The sequence below is a fragment of the Ictidomys tridecemlineatus genome, chromosome 7 (genome assembly GCF_052094955.1).
Source record: "Ictidomys tridecemlineatus isolate mIctTri1 chromosome 7, mIctTri1.hap1, whole genome shotgun sequence".
Classification (NCBI taxonomy): Eukaryota; Metazoa; Chordata; class Mammalia; order Rodentia; family Sciuridae; genus Ictidomys; species Ictidomys tridecemlineatus.
Genome location: NC_135483.1, coordinates 173,301,406 through 173,320,473, shown reverse-complemented (window position 1 = coordinate 173,320,473; position 19,068 = coordinate 173,301,406). Strand labels below are relative to the sequence as shown.

At 36.1% G+C, this 19,068-nt stretch overlaps 1 protein-coding gene across 14 annotated transcripts in view; it reads right to left on the bottom strand.

Annotated features, from left to right (window-relative positions):
• The window catches only part of Unc80 (unc-80 subunit of NALCN channel complex), a 189,254-nt gene that overhangs the window by 4,325 nt on the left and 165,861 nt on the right, over nt 1-19,068 (bottom strand). For 11 of the 14 annotated variants that reach the window (XM_078017948.1, XM_040294848.2, XM_040294849.2 and 8 more), the window contains 8 exons: nt 18,193-18,377; nt 17,357-17,522; nt 15,573-15,752; nt 12,274-12,412; nt 9,599-9,655; nt 2,638-2,719; nt 1,605-1,716; nt 792-988 (listed from right to left, as the gene is read on the bottom strand). In XM_078017948.1, the coding sequence (XP_077874074.1) occupies nt 792-988; nt 1,605-1,716; nt 2,638-2,719; nt 9,599-9,655; nt 12,274-12,412; nt 15,573-15,752; nt 17,357-17,522; nt 18,193-18,377 (1,118 nt within the window). Of the gene's footprint in view, nt 1-791; nt 989-1,604; nt 1,717-2,637; nt 2,720-9,598; nt 9,656-12,273; nt 12,413-15,572; nt 15,753-17,356; nt 17,523-18,192; nt 18,378-19,068 lie in introns of those variants that run through there. The other 3 variants (XM_040294854.2, XM_005341166.4, XM_078017951.1) reach the window with 2 other exon arrangements.

Below are 19,068 nucleotides of genomic sequence, written 5' to 3'. Positions count from 1 at the left end.
ATCAAAACAATGAAGAGAAAGATCAAAAAAAGTTCCTTTCATCTTACAGGAAACAGAAGGCTCTCAATGTAAAGTCTTCATCTAAATTATTAATTTTATTTATTTTTTTCATTGACTATCCTTCAACTAGGTATCATACACCTGTTTTCAATGGTTATTTCAATTGCAAAATATTTTCTTTAGGTTTTTGTAATTAAGATTACAAAGACTTCTCTTGGTCTTTTATAGTTTGGATATGAGGTATCCCCCCCAAATCTCCTGTGTTTATGTGGAAATGTTTGGAGGTGAAATGATTAGGTTGTAAGACATATAACCTAATCAGCCCATCCTATTGTGAATAGATTGAGTGGTAACAATAGGTAGGTGGGGCATAGCTGCAGCAGGGGTCACTTGAGGTGTGCCCTGGAAGGGTTCATCTTCCCTGCAGCCCCATCCCCTCCCTGGCTGACATCAGGGGAACAGCTTCTCTGCTGCAATGTTCTGCTTTATCTTGGGCCCAAAGCAATGTACTCTGCTGACTATGGACTGAGACCTGTGATACTTTGAGCCAAAATAAACTTTTCTTCCTCTAAGTTGTTCTTGCCAGATCTTTTGGTCATGATGACACAAAACTAAGTAGATATATTCCTAGCTATATACTTTACATAGATTTTCTATTTCATGATGGCAATACCATGTTTGGATAAAATGTTACAGACCCAGATATATATGGAATAAATTTGCTTATCCAAATGGTTCCTAGAAATAAGAATGTAGTGAGCAGTCCTTGCCTATTTCTTCAGTGTCCTCACCTTGGGAGATAAGCTGTGGAGATCCGCAACAACTATGGCTGGGGAAGACGTGAGGACTGGTTTGTCCAATCCTTCTGGTTTCCTGCACAGGGCTGGGCTGCAGCCCTGTGGTTGACCTATGGCAGGAAGCGTGTCTGTTGGGGCAGCGGTTGGCTCTGGCTGAGACTCAATGAAGGTAACAGATCGTTTCTGATCCACTGTAAGTCAGAGGTGAGTTAGTAAATAGGGGAGAAATTGGTGGTTGATGCTTAGTAACTGGCATTAGCCAGTGTCTCCTGGATTTTCTTAATGAAGACATTGCTGGGTTATTAATAAATGAAGGCATATTTGACTGTTTTGTATGCTTTGACTTCAACTTATTACAAACAGTAGGAATTAGTTAGGAAAATCATTTTTAGATAAATGGCCTAAAACAAGATTTGCAAGGAACATTAGTAAACTTGATTGGCCCCTCATAACAACTGTCAAAGGACTTAGAAGTCCCGGAATATTATTCTTCATAGCTTTGTCTTCAGTAAGACAAATAATAATCCCAATTCCTGGCTCAAGTAGAAACAAAAAACACCCTTTTTACTCAAATTTCAGATTATTAATGGTTTGGCTAGGACGCTTCCATTTCCTTAGGTTCATGGGGGTAGAATCAGGGTTAGGAAAGAATAAGAGGCATTAAGATTTTCTGGAGAATTTCTTCCCTTATCCCAACACCTCCCCACTGGCGTTTATCTGCATCTGCTCCGTTTCTGCAGGCCTTTTCATCTCACTTGCATGACATCATTTCAATGGCACAGGCAGAAGGGACCCAGGAGGCCTCACCAGATGGCTTCGTCTTAGGTTGAATACTTCTGCGAGTGGTTGACAGCCGAGCCCCATGTCTGTTTTTGGGTTCAGTCTGAGTCTTCTGCCGTGACAGTAGGGGACGTCTTAGCTAAAGAGAACAGGCAGAATAAAACTGGCAAAGGAGTCCAGCTGCCTGCAGGGAAAGCCGAGCTCAGAGGATTCTGACTATAGCTTGTACTTTTATTTTCATGTTCCCCTGGACTCCTGTTCTTACATATATAGCTGATAAAATTCTTTCTGCATATTTAACTGTAACTGTTTTCTTCTGGTATCCCTTTTAACCAATTCATTTCCCAATTATTATTCCTATAATGTTCCTAAGAATATTAATTGACATAATTTAAAATTGTAATTTTGAGAATTTCAATGGATATACAATGAACAATTATTGCTTACTAACCAATCTTTATTCATCTAAAAGGTATAGTTGAACACAGGCTAACTTTCAAGGAGGAGGTTCATTAAAAAAAAAAAAAAAAAGCTCAGATGCTGGCAAAATATCTTGTACCTGAATCAGTCAATTCTGGGAAGTTCCCTTTGAAAAAACAGTGCAGCTTCATTTCTATTTTTATTTAGAAAGTAATGTAAAATAACCCTACCTAAGGACATTTGTAAAGGTGATCTTTACTTCAATTTTGGTTTTAAATTAAATCATGAATCTTGAAATGAAAAAGGATTTTTTTCATCTTTGTTTCTCTGCAGAAACTGGCCTTAAATATTAAATCATCAGATATTTCACTCTAAGTGAGATTGATTGTAAAGAAGATTTCTGGGTAGAGAACAAGCCCACTTAACTTTTCTAAGTAATCTTCTTTGTAAATAAGGAGATTCAGATCCGAAACAAAAGCTCAAAACTGTCTAAACACTTACCATGTTTTAAAGTTGCTCTGTACTGCTTACTTGATGTAAAGAGAAGGCAAAATATAATCTTAATATACATAGGCACTAAAATTCAAACAAAGCCTCCATTTCACAGGGTGGTTCTTCTATTCTTTCAGGGTCTGCTTACCTGCCTCAAACCCCTCTTCCTCCCCAGTGGCTGCTGAATGAGAAGGTTCTGCTGGCCAGGTTCACTCTGCACACTTGCCACCCTGTCAAGCATCAACAGTGTTAGTGTACCCTAGAGAGAAGGCAGAAGACCATCCTCTGGTGGGTGTTAGCCAAAACCACTTTTATGGAACAGTCACTTCAAAGATACCATTATCTTTGAAGGATTTTTGGGAAAGAGTCCCTGGGATGGGGGTTTTAAAGGTTTGGGTGGGAGGACAAGGCCTTGTAGCCCCAAGCTGCCAAAATTGAGATTCTGTTTTCAATCACTGATACTGTATCTGTCATTCAGCAAAATACTGGTTCAATCACACCCCTGGTTTGGAACCACCAAAAGGTTTATGATGTCGTATTCTAATCTCAATTTTTTTCCAAGGGGAAGGGAAAAGGTGGTGACAGACACACACAAACAACTCTATCACATGGATGGGAACACCTTTTTAAAAATTCCAATTTAAATGAAAATAAGATGGACAAATATCAAACACATCAGACACAGAATCCATTTGGGTGAAGGGGCACATTCAACACATGTTTGCAGCCTGAAGTCTCTGTGACTACTGAGTAAATGAGTAGTCACATGGGTAGAAATTTCAATGTTTTAAAAAATTATTTTAGATTTAAAAGGCTGGCAAAGTAATTAAGCTGTCATTACAACTCAGAAGCTTTAATATTGAGTAGCTGCACTCAAATATACTGTGCAGTTTATAAAAGCAACAACCTGCTCCCCCCAAATTTACTGTGTATGTGTGTTCTTTCATAAGCAAAAAAATGACTACTGGCAGTAGTTGCTATTTTAGTGTTTAGTGAAACTGAAAATATTAATATGGCCCATGGTTCTTTTTCATTCTGCATGCAAGTATCATAGGTATTTATAATGGGGGAGTGGTAAAAAAGAAATACACTGTGCCCCAGACAACACTGTAATTCTGTGGATGATGCCAATGTGATTATTTGGTTAATGGGTAATTAATTTCTGCTTTGCCTTTGCAAAAGGAGAGTCATCTACAGATATTTTTTAGAGTAAACATATTCCACAGAGGAACCCAGAGTCAGCAACTGTCCAGAAAAAAAGAAAGGTTCTGTCTATTTATTTCCATTTCTTAAAAAAAAAAAAACTCACCAAGCTACTCAAATACCTAGTTGCAGTTTTAAGAAGAGAAACTGGTGGCAAGATGGGAAATCAGATATGTTTCCCTGTTGTATAACAACTGGGTAATTATCCCATAGTTGACACAGTCACTCTGTCATTTTAAAAAAGTTTTAACTCATATTTTCACTAGAAGAAAAATGATGCTTTCCAAAAAGGATTTGTCAATGTTTTTATGGAATAAGAATATAATCACACCATTTAGAGTACACAACACAAACTTCTAAAACAAGTACCAAAAACAAGTGTTTTAAAACTTTTTTGTTCTCCTAAATATCAAGTTCAAAAGATCTATGTACATTTTCATCATATATGTATCTGTATATACACATCTACAGATACATATATGACCTTATAGCATGTATAAACTTTCTGTGAAGATGAAAAACTATCCCAGTGGACCAGTGTAATAAATTCTGATAATCCAGACTATGTTGCTGGCATGACTGAAATGACATCTCCTTATGATTATACATTATAACATGTCTATTAAATTGAAAAGATAATTATCTATATGCACAAAAGTAGAATCAAGTTTCTCCCAATACCAAGCAAAGCTTCCATTGGAATGGATTCTTCATTGACATCTAAATGTTACCTCAGTTCCCTTGGCCATAAAGGGAGGTTGATACTTACCAACTACCTCCCATTAAGGTAGAGAAAAGAAGTTAGTTGATGTCAAATGGTTTGATCATGAAAAGAGATGTATATAGCATGCTTTCTTGTTTTACATTTGATGTTTGTAATGAGTTTATTGCTTCTAGAACACTACAGGGAAATTGGTAATACAATTTTTTGAAAATAGTTGGGCAGAGAAAATGAATTTGAGGCAGTCCACTTGTCTCATTTTTATTCAGTAATCTGAGATTGTGAAGAAAAAAATGGTGCAAGAAAAGAAAAATATGCGTTACTCAGGGAGTGTTAAATGTCAAAACATAATGGTAATTTCATGATGATTATTCTAAGGGAGGATCACAAGCACCAAAATCTTCTCTGTGGATAGAGAGGTTTATATCTAAGAAATGTATCAAGTTTAGCTTTAATAATTAGCTGTTCTAGGTAAATAATAAAGCATTTCATAATGGAATATATATATCAAAGATGAAATTTTAGAACCTGCCCCTGGAAATAGATCCTAGCTGATAAATTTATGCTCCCTAGAAATATGATGCTAACATGTTTATATCTGGAACAAAAATGGGTGACTTAACTGTGAACAGTTAGGAGTCTTCATAATAAAGAGCCAAGAAATCCTGTTAAAAATGTAGTTTATGCAAAACACATTACTTTTTTGTAATCTATATCAAACTGGAGTCACATATAAAAATTAGTTGCTCTCTGAATTATGTAATATTTCAGTTACCTGTAGGATTTGTGATATATGACTATAAGATGTGTAATACTAAATCGAACCAACAAAAGACCAAGGTGTTTGCACTAAGAACCTTATACCCCATTTTATTTTCAGTTTTTTCAAGCAGTTCCATCATAGTCCTCACATACTACAACTAGTACAACTATGACAACTATAATAAAATTTATTTTTCTCTTCAAGGAAGTACTATATTTTATTGGATGGTCTCAACGTTTTAAATATTATACTCTAATAGGCCATTGGGTCTTTATGAATAACTACAGTATCTATTTCATGTATCATAGTCATGAAAAGTTGAGATTACACCAAGATTTGTCAAAGTAGTGGGAGAAGTACTAAAAATTCTTATCTCATACAGAAAACTGATTTCGTGACATTTTTAATCTTGAGAATGAGAAATGGATGATTTCCATTTGTCTTGGCCAAATATGGTGAAACAAAAAGCGGAAGAAAACTTTCTAAACTGAAGTTAACATCTTACAATATGTTTAGAAGTAGATCATCCCTTGTTATTTTTGATTAGCTAAAACATATCACCTCAGCAAGTCATATAATGGTGTAGATTTTAAAGAAGTAAATGCAATTGGGACTCAGCAGAACTAGGTGGTTCAAATTGTCAGCAAAAAACAAACCTTCTCATTCAAAATACAAGGAAGTAATTTACAAATAAAGAAAATTTATATACTATTAGGAAAACAATTCTAACACAAATAACTTCTTTTCCCCCATTTAAACCTGATGGCCTGGGTTGTAGTATGTAAACATATATGTATACATAACTTGGTTTCTTAAAATAAGGAATAGGCAAACAAGGGGCCATTCAGTAAGGCAATAAAAATTCATCTCACTTGACTCAAATTACAAAAAATGATAAAAGATGGAACTATATTTCATTAGAAAAAAAACTTAAGTAAAGCACTGAATGAGAACAGCACATGAAAAAAATGAATGGGTATTTTTATTGCTTCTATCTGTGCCTTTGTCTTTAGTTTTAATAAGGTTATAGATGTCTGGAGGTTGAACATGAGACACACAGCATAGCCATTTACCCTGGGTGACTGCCTTGTGATGGAAATTCATAAATCCAGCACTGAAGGAGCCATAAGGCATTTTTAGAGAACAGGGAAAGAAACAGTAGATCAAATCCTATTTTGGATCGAACCAACAAAAGACCAAGGTGTTTGCACTAAGAATCAATAAAAATTATTGTTCAAAATTTTCTTAGCCTCCACAACATCCAGGAAAATATATTTTAACTGCCTCAGATTTTAGAAATTAGAGGCTGGAATAGAAAGGGGGGGAAATCTGGATTTTAAATATCTTATAAAAGAACCAATTCAGCAATGGCAAAGAACACATCTGTGTGTTACAACACACATTTTCTTAGCCATTAATTCTCAGCTACATAAAAAGTTGAAATATTTATTGTACTTTAAGAGGACTTGCCAAGGTTTTATGCTGTGAAAATGTAGATGACCATGAGATGGATTCTACTAAATAGGTTATCTTTATTTCACCTACACTATAGTCTTGTTCAAATTGAAGCCACATGCTTATTTTTCACTGTGATTAAAATTATCCTGACAAAATCAAATAACATAAAAATTTCTCTTTAAAATTAGATTTTTGCCTTTCTATATATCTCTTATCCTAAAAAGAAAATATGACCATGGTGTGTGTGTGTGTGTGTGTGTGTGTGTGTGTGTGTGTGTGTTTGGAGTGGGGGAGGGAGAGAACATCTATACTGAGTTTCTACACCTCTAAGAGCAACGCCCTCCAGAGAAGAATATTTTTTCCATGGAATATTGATTGCTTCAGTTTATGAATTTCCAAAGGAAATAAATTTTTTATTCAAAGCACAGTGTTCCTAACAGGCTATTTCTTGGGATGAAGTTTTAAAGATAAACATGTTAACATAATTTAAAAAAAATCTTAAATCTTCAATAGGTGTGCAAAATTGCTTATTAATTTCCACCTATTCATCCAGTTTTCTTGGTCTCTTCCTCATTTAGCCCACTCAGTTCAACTTGCCCATTTGCCTAAAACAAGTGCTCTTTCACAGGCCAATTCTCATGAAAATTTAATCAAAATGTTATTGGGGGTGAGGTGGGAAGAACAGGATTTATTATTTTTCCTTAGGCACAATTCCTGATGTTTCCTTGGGCCAGATTTTCCTTAGGAGTACTTTGAGTGTATTTTAGGTCCTGAGTACCAGAGTATGTGCTAACTGTAATTTACATGGTTAGTGCCTTACTTGAGGAATTTAAAACTATGGAGTAGTAAAGCAGTCTCATGCCAAAAAATAAGAAAGTCTGGAAACCAAATATAAAAAGTATACTATTTTATAAACCCACCTCTTAGTAAATACCAAAAAGTTCCTCTCCTCCAAAGAGAACTTGGTGACATGATGGAGTTCAAGAGATACATTGCAGTATATGGCAAAGGTGGATGTGCTAACTGGTGGTGGAATGCCTCTGTGTTAATAGTATTATTTCAGAATCCAAAGTGAATGCCTCATCTTCCCATTTCTTAATGATGACAGCTGGGTCTAGGTGACTGACACCCAGAACTACAATACAACCATTATCAGAGCAACAGATCAACAACAGTTGATCTAAGACAGCCATCAAAATCCTGACCACCTTGACTAATTCAGCTATAGATAAAATTTATAGCTTTAGCTCTAAACCAGTTTCACCTAGCACAAACTTTGAGTTAATTCCCATTAACACTGGACCCAGGGCAGCCTGAATTGGTTTAGATAACTTCAGTCATTTGAACCTTGAGCCAACCAGAGAAGGCCAAATCATTTGGACAATTCATAAAAATAAACTCAGTCCCCTGCCTCCTCTCACTAACTCTAGACTGGTACTTATACTCAGCAAAAGGAGAATTTGGCCTAATTAGAAAAGTCTAGCCAAATGGAAGTCCACTTTAATACTTTCTACTCTCAGTAGGCCACTGAAATTATCTTCTAATCAAGTTTCTTTTGTCCAACATGCAATTTTAAGCATTAAGCAAAAGCGTTCTTTGAAAGCAATGGTTACACTGCTAGACTTGGTTCAGATGCTTCAGACACTGTAAACAATTAAGGAAAACTCTCTTAAGGATTGTTTTGTTTCTCAACTTCTTCTTTGTCCCCACACCTCTTGCTAATGGAATTAAGTTTGCACTCTGCAGCACTTCCACATTTACCACCAATAAGAGACTGATCTATTAAGGCAGGGGCTCGCAAACACAAATGAATGTCATGAATCATGGATCCAGTTAATAATAATAATTAAAAAAAGACCCAATGATGGACTAAATTTCCCATTTTCAATTGCAAAAGAAAATGTGAAATCCAAACAAGGTGCAAGAAAAACAAAAGACAACCTTTCACAGGAACGGCCTCTCAACATTTCCTCATCTTTGTGATAAAGCAATAAACACGGGTATATTGTACTCACTACATAATGTTTTACCTTAAGATGGAACAAAGACACTCTAAGGATGAACAAGAAGCATTACCCCTAATGAGGATTAGTTGAGAGGTGTAAATTAACAGCACAAGATTAGGAATGTTTGACGTGGTTTATCTGAGTGTTAAAGGTGCAGTCCCCTTCTCTGAGCTTTAAATGAATAGTCGAGATATATTATTTGCATGAGACTTCTCTTACCAGAAAATGTTTTGTGTCTGATATTTCATGGCAAGTTTAAAGTAATCTTTGTGCTAGAACAGACATTTTTTTCATATGTGTAGTTTGAAGAAGCTACTATTTTAAATAGCTTGCCAAATAGCATACATCAAAGAGAAGGAATTATATAAATTGTAGTAACATGATTATTCTTCTGATAGCATGGTTGTTTTCTTACCATCCATGGTATCAGCTAAAAGACCTGCCTCAATTTAATTCAAGGACTTCTAGATGATGGGAAGTTGTATTAAAAGGCCTCTGAAAAGCAATTGTTAATTAATCTCAGTGTGAAAAGGAATGATTAGATGGGACAAATTTAACATTTGGCATTATCAAACTTTCTGTTTATGGGATGGTGGTGCTGGGGATTGAACCCAGGGCCTCACATGTGCTAAGCACATACTCTACCACTGTACTACTGAGCTACACCTCTATCCCCTGACATATCAAACTTTTTAGACATTAAAGGGAGAAGCCCCATAGATTTTTCTTTTTTTTGGTAAGATTTTTTAGGCCATTCATGATTCAACTCTAAAGCTGAAAATGATGGAGGGTTTGCTACACCTTTGACTTCCAGGCTCGAGTGTTCATGAACAACAAAGGGCAAGGAATGGAAATAGGTATCAAGACTGGGAGAGAGGAGACAGAGAGACAGAGTTGACAGGGAACAGCTAGTTTCCCAGCACAGACACCAATAGACAGGTAGGCGTTGACACTGTACCTAGAGAGGCTGCCCTCAGCGGCCAGGCCCTGGGAGTCATCGAGGACATTAGGTTCACTGCAGGAGGGGTAGGGAGATGAAGCATTTAGGGAAAGAAAGTGCAAAAAGAAGAAAAAAGAAAACAAAAAGAAAAAAGAAAGAGAAAAAGGCATGCAATTTTCTGTTTCCAGGAACCAAAAATAAATTTAACAGAACAAGGAAGGAAAAGGAGACAGTCAACCATTTCACCTTGTGCTGGGTTTGTCAAGACATAGGACTCAAGGCAATGGGGAAGGAAGAACTTTGGATGGATAGGACTCTCAGAGGAGTGGTCTGTTTATTGGTCAAGAGTTAAAATGAGCTCCAAATGGACAAATGAGCTCTGAAACGCATTGGAGAATGAATCTGTAGAAGATGATACTATTATTTCTTTGGTAACCATTTGGTTAGGTGGTTATTATTTTTAACCTATCTCAAGTACTTAGTGCTTTATTGACTGGGACCCTGCTTCTTATGCAATCTATGATGAAACCACTTACCATAACTTGCCACAACCAAACTCTTGGAACCAATGCCATTAAGGAAAGCAAAGAATGATGTCAATTTTCCCTGCTTAGTTTTGCATTAAAAATATAAGTAAATGAATGGAAGGACGATATTTTGGAAAATTCACATTTACCTCCTTACTCTCCATCCTCTAATGACTGAATTGTAAATGCTAAAAGAAGAAACCTGTCAGGTTGGTGGAAAAATAATTAGTTTATTGATTTATCTGGATGTAGATAGACTGAGATTTGTGAAAAGAAAATGTGTTATACTTTGGTTTTCCTTTGTGCATCGCATTGAGCCATGAGGCACTCAAAACATACTTATGGAACTGGGTGGAATTAAACCATTTAGGAAACTGAAGTAGCCCCAAAGAATTGAGGTTTACTTGATTGTTAAAATAGTCTCTGTCCCCAGGAAGAGGCTAATTTTCTCTAATGTGCAGAGACAGTATTACCTTCACTAGTCTTCTGAAATATGATTCAAGTCCAAATGGATTAACTATTTTATCTTTTCTGAAGTTCTAGTATATTTATATACTAAAGAGATTTTCTCCCTGAAAACAATGTTTTTTGGGGAGGTGTACCGGGGATTGAGGTTAGGGGAACTTGACCACTGAACAACATCCCCAGCCCTATTTTGTATTTTATTTAGAGACAGGGCCTAACTGGCTTTGAACTTGAGATCCTCCTGCTTCAACCTCTTGAGCTGCTGGGATTACAGGCATGTGCCACTGTGTCCAGCCCTGGAAACAATTTAATTCATTAATAACTGTGTAGAAAGGGAATTGATAATCTGGATTATTTTAGGTAAACAACATAAAAACCTTCTATTTAAAATTCCTTTTATTCTATGGTTTAAATAAAGCAAATTGCTAGCTTTATTCTTGCTATAACCTTGTACATTGCTACCAATTAAAAATAAACTAATATCTACTAATATTAAGTGCTTATGTGACTTCACATCTTTTTTTGGACACACTGTTGGGCTTTTTAAATTTTTTTGGTTACAAATTTTATTTATAAAGTTTTTTTTCCAAAAGAAAACTAAAAATATTAGGCTAACAAATATTCAATGATAGGAACCTTTATATGTTGATATTTATAATAGTTAAAATACATATACAATATTATTTTCTTAAAAATATACAATTTACTTGTTAGTCATCTTTGTCATTTCACCCTATTCTTCGATATTCTTCAAAGGTTAGTTTTATTTCACAAACTTTATTTCATCAGTGCAGTTTTTATGAACCATTTGTTAAAGGATTTGAGTACAGGATAATTATTCCTATATATATATTTTAATCTGATCATTATCATGAGCCTCACTTATTATTTTCAGTGTGTGAATGGGCATGAAAAATATGGTGGGTATTAAAAATAAACAACAAACTAACAAAAATCCCAGAAAGCCAATTCTTTGAAAGAATTCAATTACTGACACGAAAATATCATTTTTTTAAAAATAGATAATGTTTGACTCTTATGTCAGATCATTTTATATATTATACTTTTATTATATCTTAGAAGTTTTAAAACTTATGTTCTTAGATAGCAGATAACACAAAAAGGAAATGTTAAAAGGGTTTAGTCATGGAATCACAGAGCTATATATAGAGAAATTGCTTTAAAGATCATTTTGGCCAACCTTCTCATTTCACAGAGGGAAAAATTGTTAAATGACCTGTGCAAGGTCACACACAAGTGGCATAGGTCCCTTTCTGCTTGGTTAAACATCCCTACCTCCAGCTGAACCCTGATGACATATCAGAAGCCTAAACTTTACCAAATATACCAACCTGGTCCTAAGCTCTTGTCAATTCTCATTATTATCTTAGTTAATGATGACTCTGAAATGTAAGAATGCCATTAAACCATCAGAAAGAAGACAATATATCTATTTATGGAAAAATATAAAGGAGAGACAATGCTTTGGTTAGAAATTAGGGTCCTTCTAGTAGCCTGGCCTAGAAAACCGCAAATTATTGCTTGCAGGTTTGTAGTTCAAAAATCCTTTGTTGAATGGTCTATCTGAAAACATAACTGTCTCTTGCTTCTCCTTCAGTCTTTGTAGAATAATATGAGTATATTTTCAGAATTTCTACCTTTGTCCCCAAGTGCCAAGTATAAGATAGCATAGCTCTTTACCTCTGGCTGGGTAACATGCCCACCTCAGCCTGAGGTGCAGACATGCTGGAGACATGGCTGGAGAATCGACGTCTTCCAGTGGCACTCAGGAGGTAAGCTTCCTGTTCACTTACCACACTGGGCATGCTTACAGAGTCGTCTGAAAGGGCAGAGGGACAGAGTGTTATAAAAACAGTGATACTAATCAAAAAACACCAACCACAGCTCTATTTAGATTCCATCTGTGGCTTGAGCATAATCCTAGGGCTGTCACTAAAACTAAATTATCATTGATTTCTTTATAAGGATGAAAAACTAAGACCCCAGGGCCCTATGACAGCTCTTCAGGTCCACATATCTCCCTCCCTCCCAACTAGAACAGTTTTCATAAAATAAATGTAAACTTCTTGTCTGTTTTACAAGTATATTATTTCTGAAAAGTTGACAGGCACTTGCAAATTAAAGATCTGAAAGCTAGAACTATATAAATTTTTAAGACATTCCAGGAATAGTTTAATAGGGAGTTTGTTATTGAATGAGTAAGTGTATTTCTTTGCCTTTTAAAAACTACTTTCAGTACTTTATATGATTTCTCTCTTGTTTTGAGAAAGACTATTTCAGATATTTTTGGGAAGAATATTTGAGAAACTTTAAAGTTCAGAAATAAGTTCTTATTTTAACCAAAATTTTAAAATTTACATATGTAATCTTATTTTCTCTATAAAAGCAGAAACTAATATATTCAAATCCAAATTAACATTAGCACAGTATTTATTTGTGACAAGCTGACTTTTCTAAGTGAGTTAATGTTTATTGCTGACCACTAAATATTCTTCAATAAGCATATCATGTTTGGGTGAATATATCTACTATATAAGATTATTCAATACCATCTATTTAAAATAATCCATAGTAATATTTATTTTTTAAAATATTTTTTAGTTGTAGATGGACACAATACCTTCATCATATTTATTTATTTTATGTAGTGCTGAGGATGGAACCCAGTGCCTCATACATGCTAAGCAAGATCTCTACCACTGAGCCACAATCCCAGCCCTACATGATACTATTTCTAATTGAACTTATTTTGAAAAAAAATTGAATATGAAAAGTGCTAGAAGTTTTAATTTGTCGTGTAATGACTGACTTGAAATTGATTCTTATTATAGAATGGCATTTCCTTTTTAGATGTGTTCATAGACAAAGCTATCCAAAACATGATAGAATACCTTGCGCTATTTCTACAAAGGCTGCTTCTAGATTCCACTGTCTACCCCTTATTTGAACTCATATCACTTAACACTTACTTCCCCATATTTGTTTGGTGATTAATCACATTTGGTCTTCCACTAAGCCTTTTGTTAACTGTTCTATGTTGTGAATGCCTATCATTTCCTCTGTAGGACTACATCTGACATCTTAGAGAGCAGAGAACATGTCTTTCTCATTCTTCCTTGTATTATGTCTGATAAGTGTTAAGTACAGGTTCAATGATTGGGAAAAATAGTTTAATTTTTAACAGGTAAATATCTGGCTCTCATACCCCTCTACTATATTAATTAACATATACCCACATCACAACCACACTACACCATTTGTTAGCAACCTGCTTTCATCAGGATGACTATGATGTCTGAGAACAGAGATATTAGCAAAAAACTGCAAGCTCTCAACCAATGATATTCCTAAGATCTTAGCCGCCTTTGAGTATGGCATCTTCTCTACTTTTTATCTGTGGCTCCTTCCCACTGGCTAGTCATCTGCTTATTCACAAGGTTGCCTGCAAAGTAGATTTAATTCTAAAAAAGAAAGGTAGTATCATTTCCCATCATGAAAAAAAAACATGACTAATTCAAACAAGACAAAATGGATTTTACTTTAAGTTCTGAACTATTACCAAGACTTAATGTTTATTTTGAACTGCTGATCCTTGTCTTTCTTCTCGTGTCTCTCTCTCTCTCTCTCTCTCTCTCTCTCTCTCTCTCTCTCTCTCTCTCTCTCTCGTATTGGGATTGGATACAGAGGCACTTTGCCACTGAGCTGCATCCACATCCCTTTGTATTTTTTATTTTGAGACATGGGTTCACTAAGCTGCTGAGACTGTCCTTGAACTTACGATCCTCCTGCCTTGGCCTCCACAGTCACTAGGATTACAGGCATGTACCAATGTGCCTGGCTCTCATTTTGTTTATTTGTCAATAATTTTCAATTATTTTCTTTAAGCAGAATTTGAGGTGAATTTCCATGAGCAGTCACCAGGGTAAGTTAGACACATTAACCGTACAGGTTGGATGCAGACAATATGATCATCCCTTTTTCCGACTAATATTTTATCTGACTAATCCAGAAATATTACTGATAAGTGTTTTGATGAGGCATTTCTTTCTTTTTCTGTTCTATGTACCCAACTATAGTGAGACACCGAAACACTCATTCATCTTAGTTAATTAAAATTCTAGCCTCAAATCCCAATTCCTCTATTTATTTAGTTCAGAGACGGGCTTTTTTGTTGTTTGGTATGAAGAACCTAGGAGTGAGGATCTAGATTTTATTCTCAATCTTAAGGCACTGAAAGCACAATTGTGCATTAAGTATTATATCAAGGTGTCTCAAAAAACAAGGCCATTTAGAAGCCCCTTAAATGACAATGGCTTATAATGGAACCTCTAAATCTTACTTTTACTTCTTAAACCTACTCCTCTTCAGGATATATATGAAGTGTTTCTTGAGCAGATTCCTCTCATTTCATAACACTGCATCTTCAGCATACCATTAGAAGCTCCTGGACTGACCTCATCACTGGACTGACCTCATCACTGGACTAGTTATTCTTTGAACTCAAATTTGGGTAATCCTCCCTAAAGACAGCTGCCAGTTTTATTTTGACTGGCATAGCCAGTTGGTTTCTTATGAATTCTAAATATACATTCTGCCCACTTTCCTTGCCGAGTGGGGTCATGAAAGTGCTGGTTAGCCCTCTAAGCAAAATGTCCAGGAGAAAAAGAAACGTCACTATCCACAATTTAAATGAGTTAGTAGAAAAGGCTGAAATATGTAATCTGAAAAAAATTAAGGGGTCTTCTAAAGATTTACTTTTTGCCTGAATTCTTTCCAAATGACAGAGGTTATCAAGGAATTTATAGAAGAGCAGGAAGCAGGAGTCAAAGAATCCGTCACAATTCCATTTTGAATCTTTTTTTTTTTGTGAGCATGACTGATGGGATCAGAACTCAAGATGGTGAAAGGTAGAACTTCTTTCCAAGCCCTCACTGACATGACCAAGCTATCTCCTGCCCAGATTCTTTGGAGTGACCTACTTTCTTCATCCTCCTCATCAGTCCGACTCAGGGTATCCTGGGAAGCCTGCTGGGATGGCTCGCTGTCCTGCTCCCAGACAGTGCCCGTGCCCGTGTTAGAGCGGGACATGGTGGCCAGGCTCAGGCGGTAAGCAGAGGTGGAGGTGCCCACAGTACTGATGGATGTCTTCCCTTGGTAGGCTGGAGAATAGAGAGATCAAGGGAAATTCATGTGAGGTTCTGGAAAGAAAGGAAATGTTTGCTTCAAAGTTCTCCCTGACCAACAGTATCTTTTTAGTTGAACAGTATGTCTCAGACAATCCTTAGGACAAAGTAGCAAATGGAATTGGGAATGTTAACAAAACAAAAAACACAGAAAAATCAATATTGGCCACTGATGCACTTACAATCTAATAGTTTGTTGGTGAGAACATGTACATCCCTAACAATGTAAAGTGTTTATTGACATCGTTCTCTTTTTGTTGCTTTTCTATTTTATTTTCCAAGGCTGGTAGGACACAAATTAATTTTGACCTGAATTGCTACCTCCAACTTGCCAATTTTTACTGAGACATATACATATATACCTTCTCTGACACAGCATATGGAAATTAAAATAAATCATAAATAAATAAACCCCATAATTCAAATCAGTACACATAATTGAGTGCAGTGCCATATGCCTATAGTTCCAGCTACTCAGGAGGCCAAGGCAGATTGACTGCAAGCTTGAGCCCTCCCCTTGCCCCCCGCCCCCCCCCATCTCAGTGAGATTCAGTTTCAAAAACAAAATAAAAAGGGCTACAGATGTAGCTCATAGGTAGAATACTCCTGGGTTTAAGGCCTAGTACCACATATTCCACAAGCACACACACACACACACAAACAAAAATCAGAATACGTATCAAAACTTCATTCTCATTCTCCTTTCCTGGAAATTATTATACATAATGTATCTCTCAGTTCTATCAGATTTAGATCAGATTCTTTATCAGTTTAAGCAGAATATTTGAATGGCAATGTGAAAGTTTCAATGAGTTTGCTTCTCAAAATTTTTGTCTTTAACATATTATCTGCAAACAACAAAAGCTTTAGAAAGAAACAAAAAACCCAAGCCCAAAACATAATATTTTACTTATGGATAATGATTGCCCTCTAATGGCAGAGGTTTTTTTCCTTCCACATTAATCTACTATTTATATAATAGTAAAAAGTAAAGAAAGCAAAGTCAAAGAAAATCTTTTGAACAGTGTAAATGCCTCTTAGCCTGCCAACTCTAATTTACCTCTCCCCAATTTCATTTGGAAAAGTTAAAGGCTTTTCTGATTTAAAATCCCCTCCAAATTACCACTTTCTCTGCATATGAGTTGTTTACCCTCTATTGAATCTCAAATTCTCCTTATTCAAATGCATCTTGCATGTATTTGTGTGAATTAAAGGAAATAATATCTGTGAAACAATCTACCATATAACAGATGCTCAATAAATGTTAAGTTCCCCCTTTCAAAAAGGAAACAAAAGAATTCAAACAGGGTTCCCACTAATTAAATATTCAAGAAAGAGCTAAACTACCAAAATGAAGATTTAAAAAATATTTAGAAAAGAATTAAAAACTACTCCTTTGGTATCCCTTTGATTTCTGTTTTCCTGTTCATGATGATCACCTGGGTCAAACCTACTGTTACATCATGACAGGTAGCTTAGACATGGTTCCCCAAAAGAGGAGTGTCCAGGGCATAGGGACTATTTGTAGGTCGTCAGCTCTATTTTTACAACAAATTCAAATTATCTCCATGCATACGTACCTGAACCACTGTGAACCGCTTCTTTTAGAATTTTTAGTTCACTATTGAACTCAGCAATGAGTGAACTCTTGCACAAAGGGCGTGGTATGAAGCGCCGCTCCAGCTGGTCAGCAATGTGTTGCCGAGCAGAAAGTTCTTCATGATTCTCTGCTGGTTGGGCCAGAAGCTAAAAGGAAGGCATTGAGTTCTCAGGGCATTAATTTCCCCATCTGAAAATTAAGCTAATTACTATACCTACTGCAAAGTTTAGTTGAGAGGAATAAAAAAGATAGTGCACGTGAAGTCCTTTGAATAGTACTTCACAGAGGAAGTGCTTTCTCTAAGCAGGAAGTACTTTCTCTACACAGGAAGTGCTTACTCTATACAGGAAGTGCCTACATTGCTTTGCTTCTCTGCCTTCAAGAAACAGAAATAGGAAAAGGACAAGAGTAGATGCGTAGATGTGTACTAAATACCTTGGAGGAAAAGCATGCCTTAAATATCCCATCTTTTTTCATATGTTTAAAATAATGATCTCAGTCATGCCACAGACAATAGAACAACATTCTCCAGAGGATTCCATTAGACCCATTCTTTTTTTTTTTTTTTAAAGGGAGGGGGCTAATAAATGGGGAAAAGGTTAAGTTTTATAGTTTCTGATAATTGTGAAGGTACTTCTAAAGTGAGATTTTTACCATCTGGATACATTTTGGGGCTGTTTCCTCATCAAACATGGTATCAACGAGCCCTGCTAGCTGGCTACAGTACATTCCACATGCACTCCTGCCACAATCCTGAGTTCCTGAAGAGGAGCACATTCACAGAGCTTGTCACTCCAGGAGAAGCACACACCACACCTTGCACTGGATGAAAGGGCGCAAGAGCACGAAAATGGGAATCCGGGTCCGCACAATGAAGTCGAGGAAGTCCCACAGGGCCAGGCCGCCCACCTTCCGCAGAGCCATCTCCTTCACCTGCAGGCTCAACCAGTACCACTGGCTTCCCAGCTGCCTCTCAAAGCAGACGAGAATCACCTTCAGAGCTTTACACCAGGAAAAGAGAAAAGTGAGGCTGAGGGCTACTGCTTGAAGGAACCCTACCCTGAGCCTCTACCCTGGATGCATCAGGAATTTTTCTGAATTTCTAAAATTCAGTCATTTCCAAAGACTCAACATGCATTCCTGAGTGAGTGTTCCTGACATCAAGGTGAAAAATTGTATAAAACAAATGTTTTGATGCTAATTAGAATACAAATATCTTTGTTAAATGCATTGAACTCCTATTTTGGAAAATACAAAGTAGTCCACACACGTGAATCCCTGGTTCTAATGACATTTCTATGCCATTTTGTGCTGGCCAATGTTGATTTTCTGCCCTTCTGCTTTCCACCTTCATCAGAATAACACAATACACAAGTTGTATAAAAAGGGGCTCAAGAACACAGATGCTAGATGACTTGGATTTGAAAACTAGCTTGACTTTGTGTCTTCAGGCAAGTTACTTAACCTTTCTGGGTCTCAGTTTCTTCACTCCTAAAATAAGAATAACATTAACTTCTGAGAATTGTGGTAGGCATGTGAGATTTCACTGTGAATATTACAAAGCACCGAAAACACTGGTTGATGATTAATAAGTTTTCAAAATAAACATAAAAAAAATTAAAATAGAGATGCAGTAGTCTGACCAAATAAACAAAGTAAAAACAAATCAAAACCCTTCATTAAAAAGGCAGA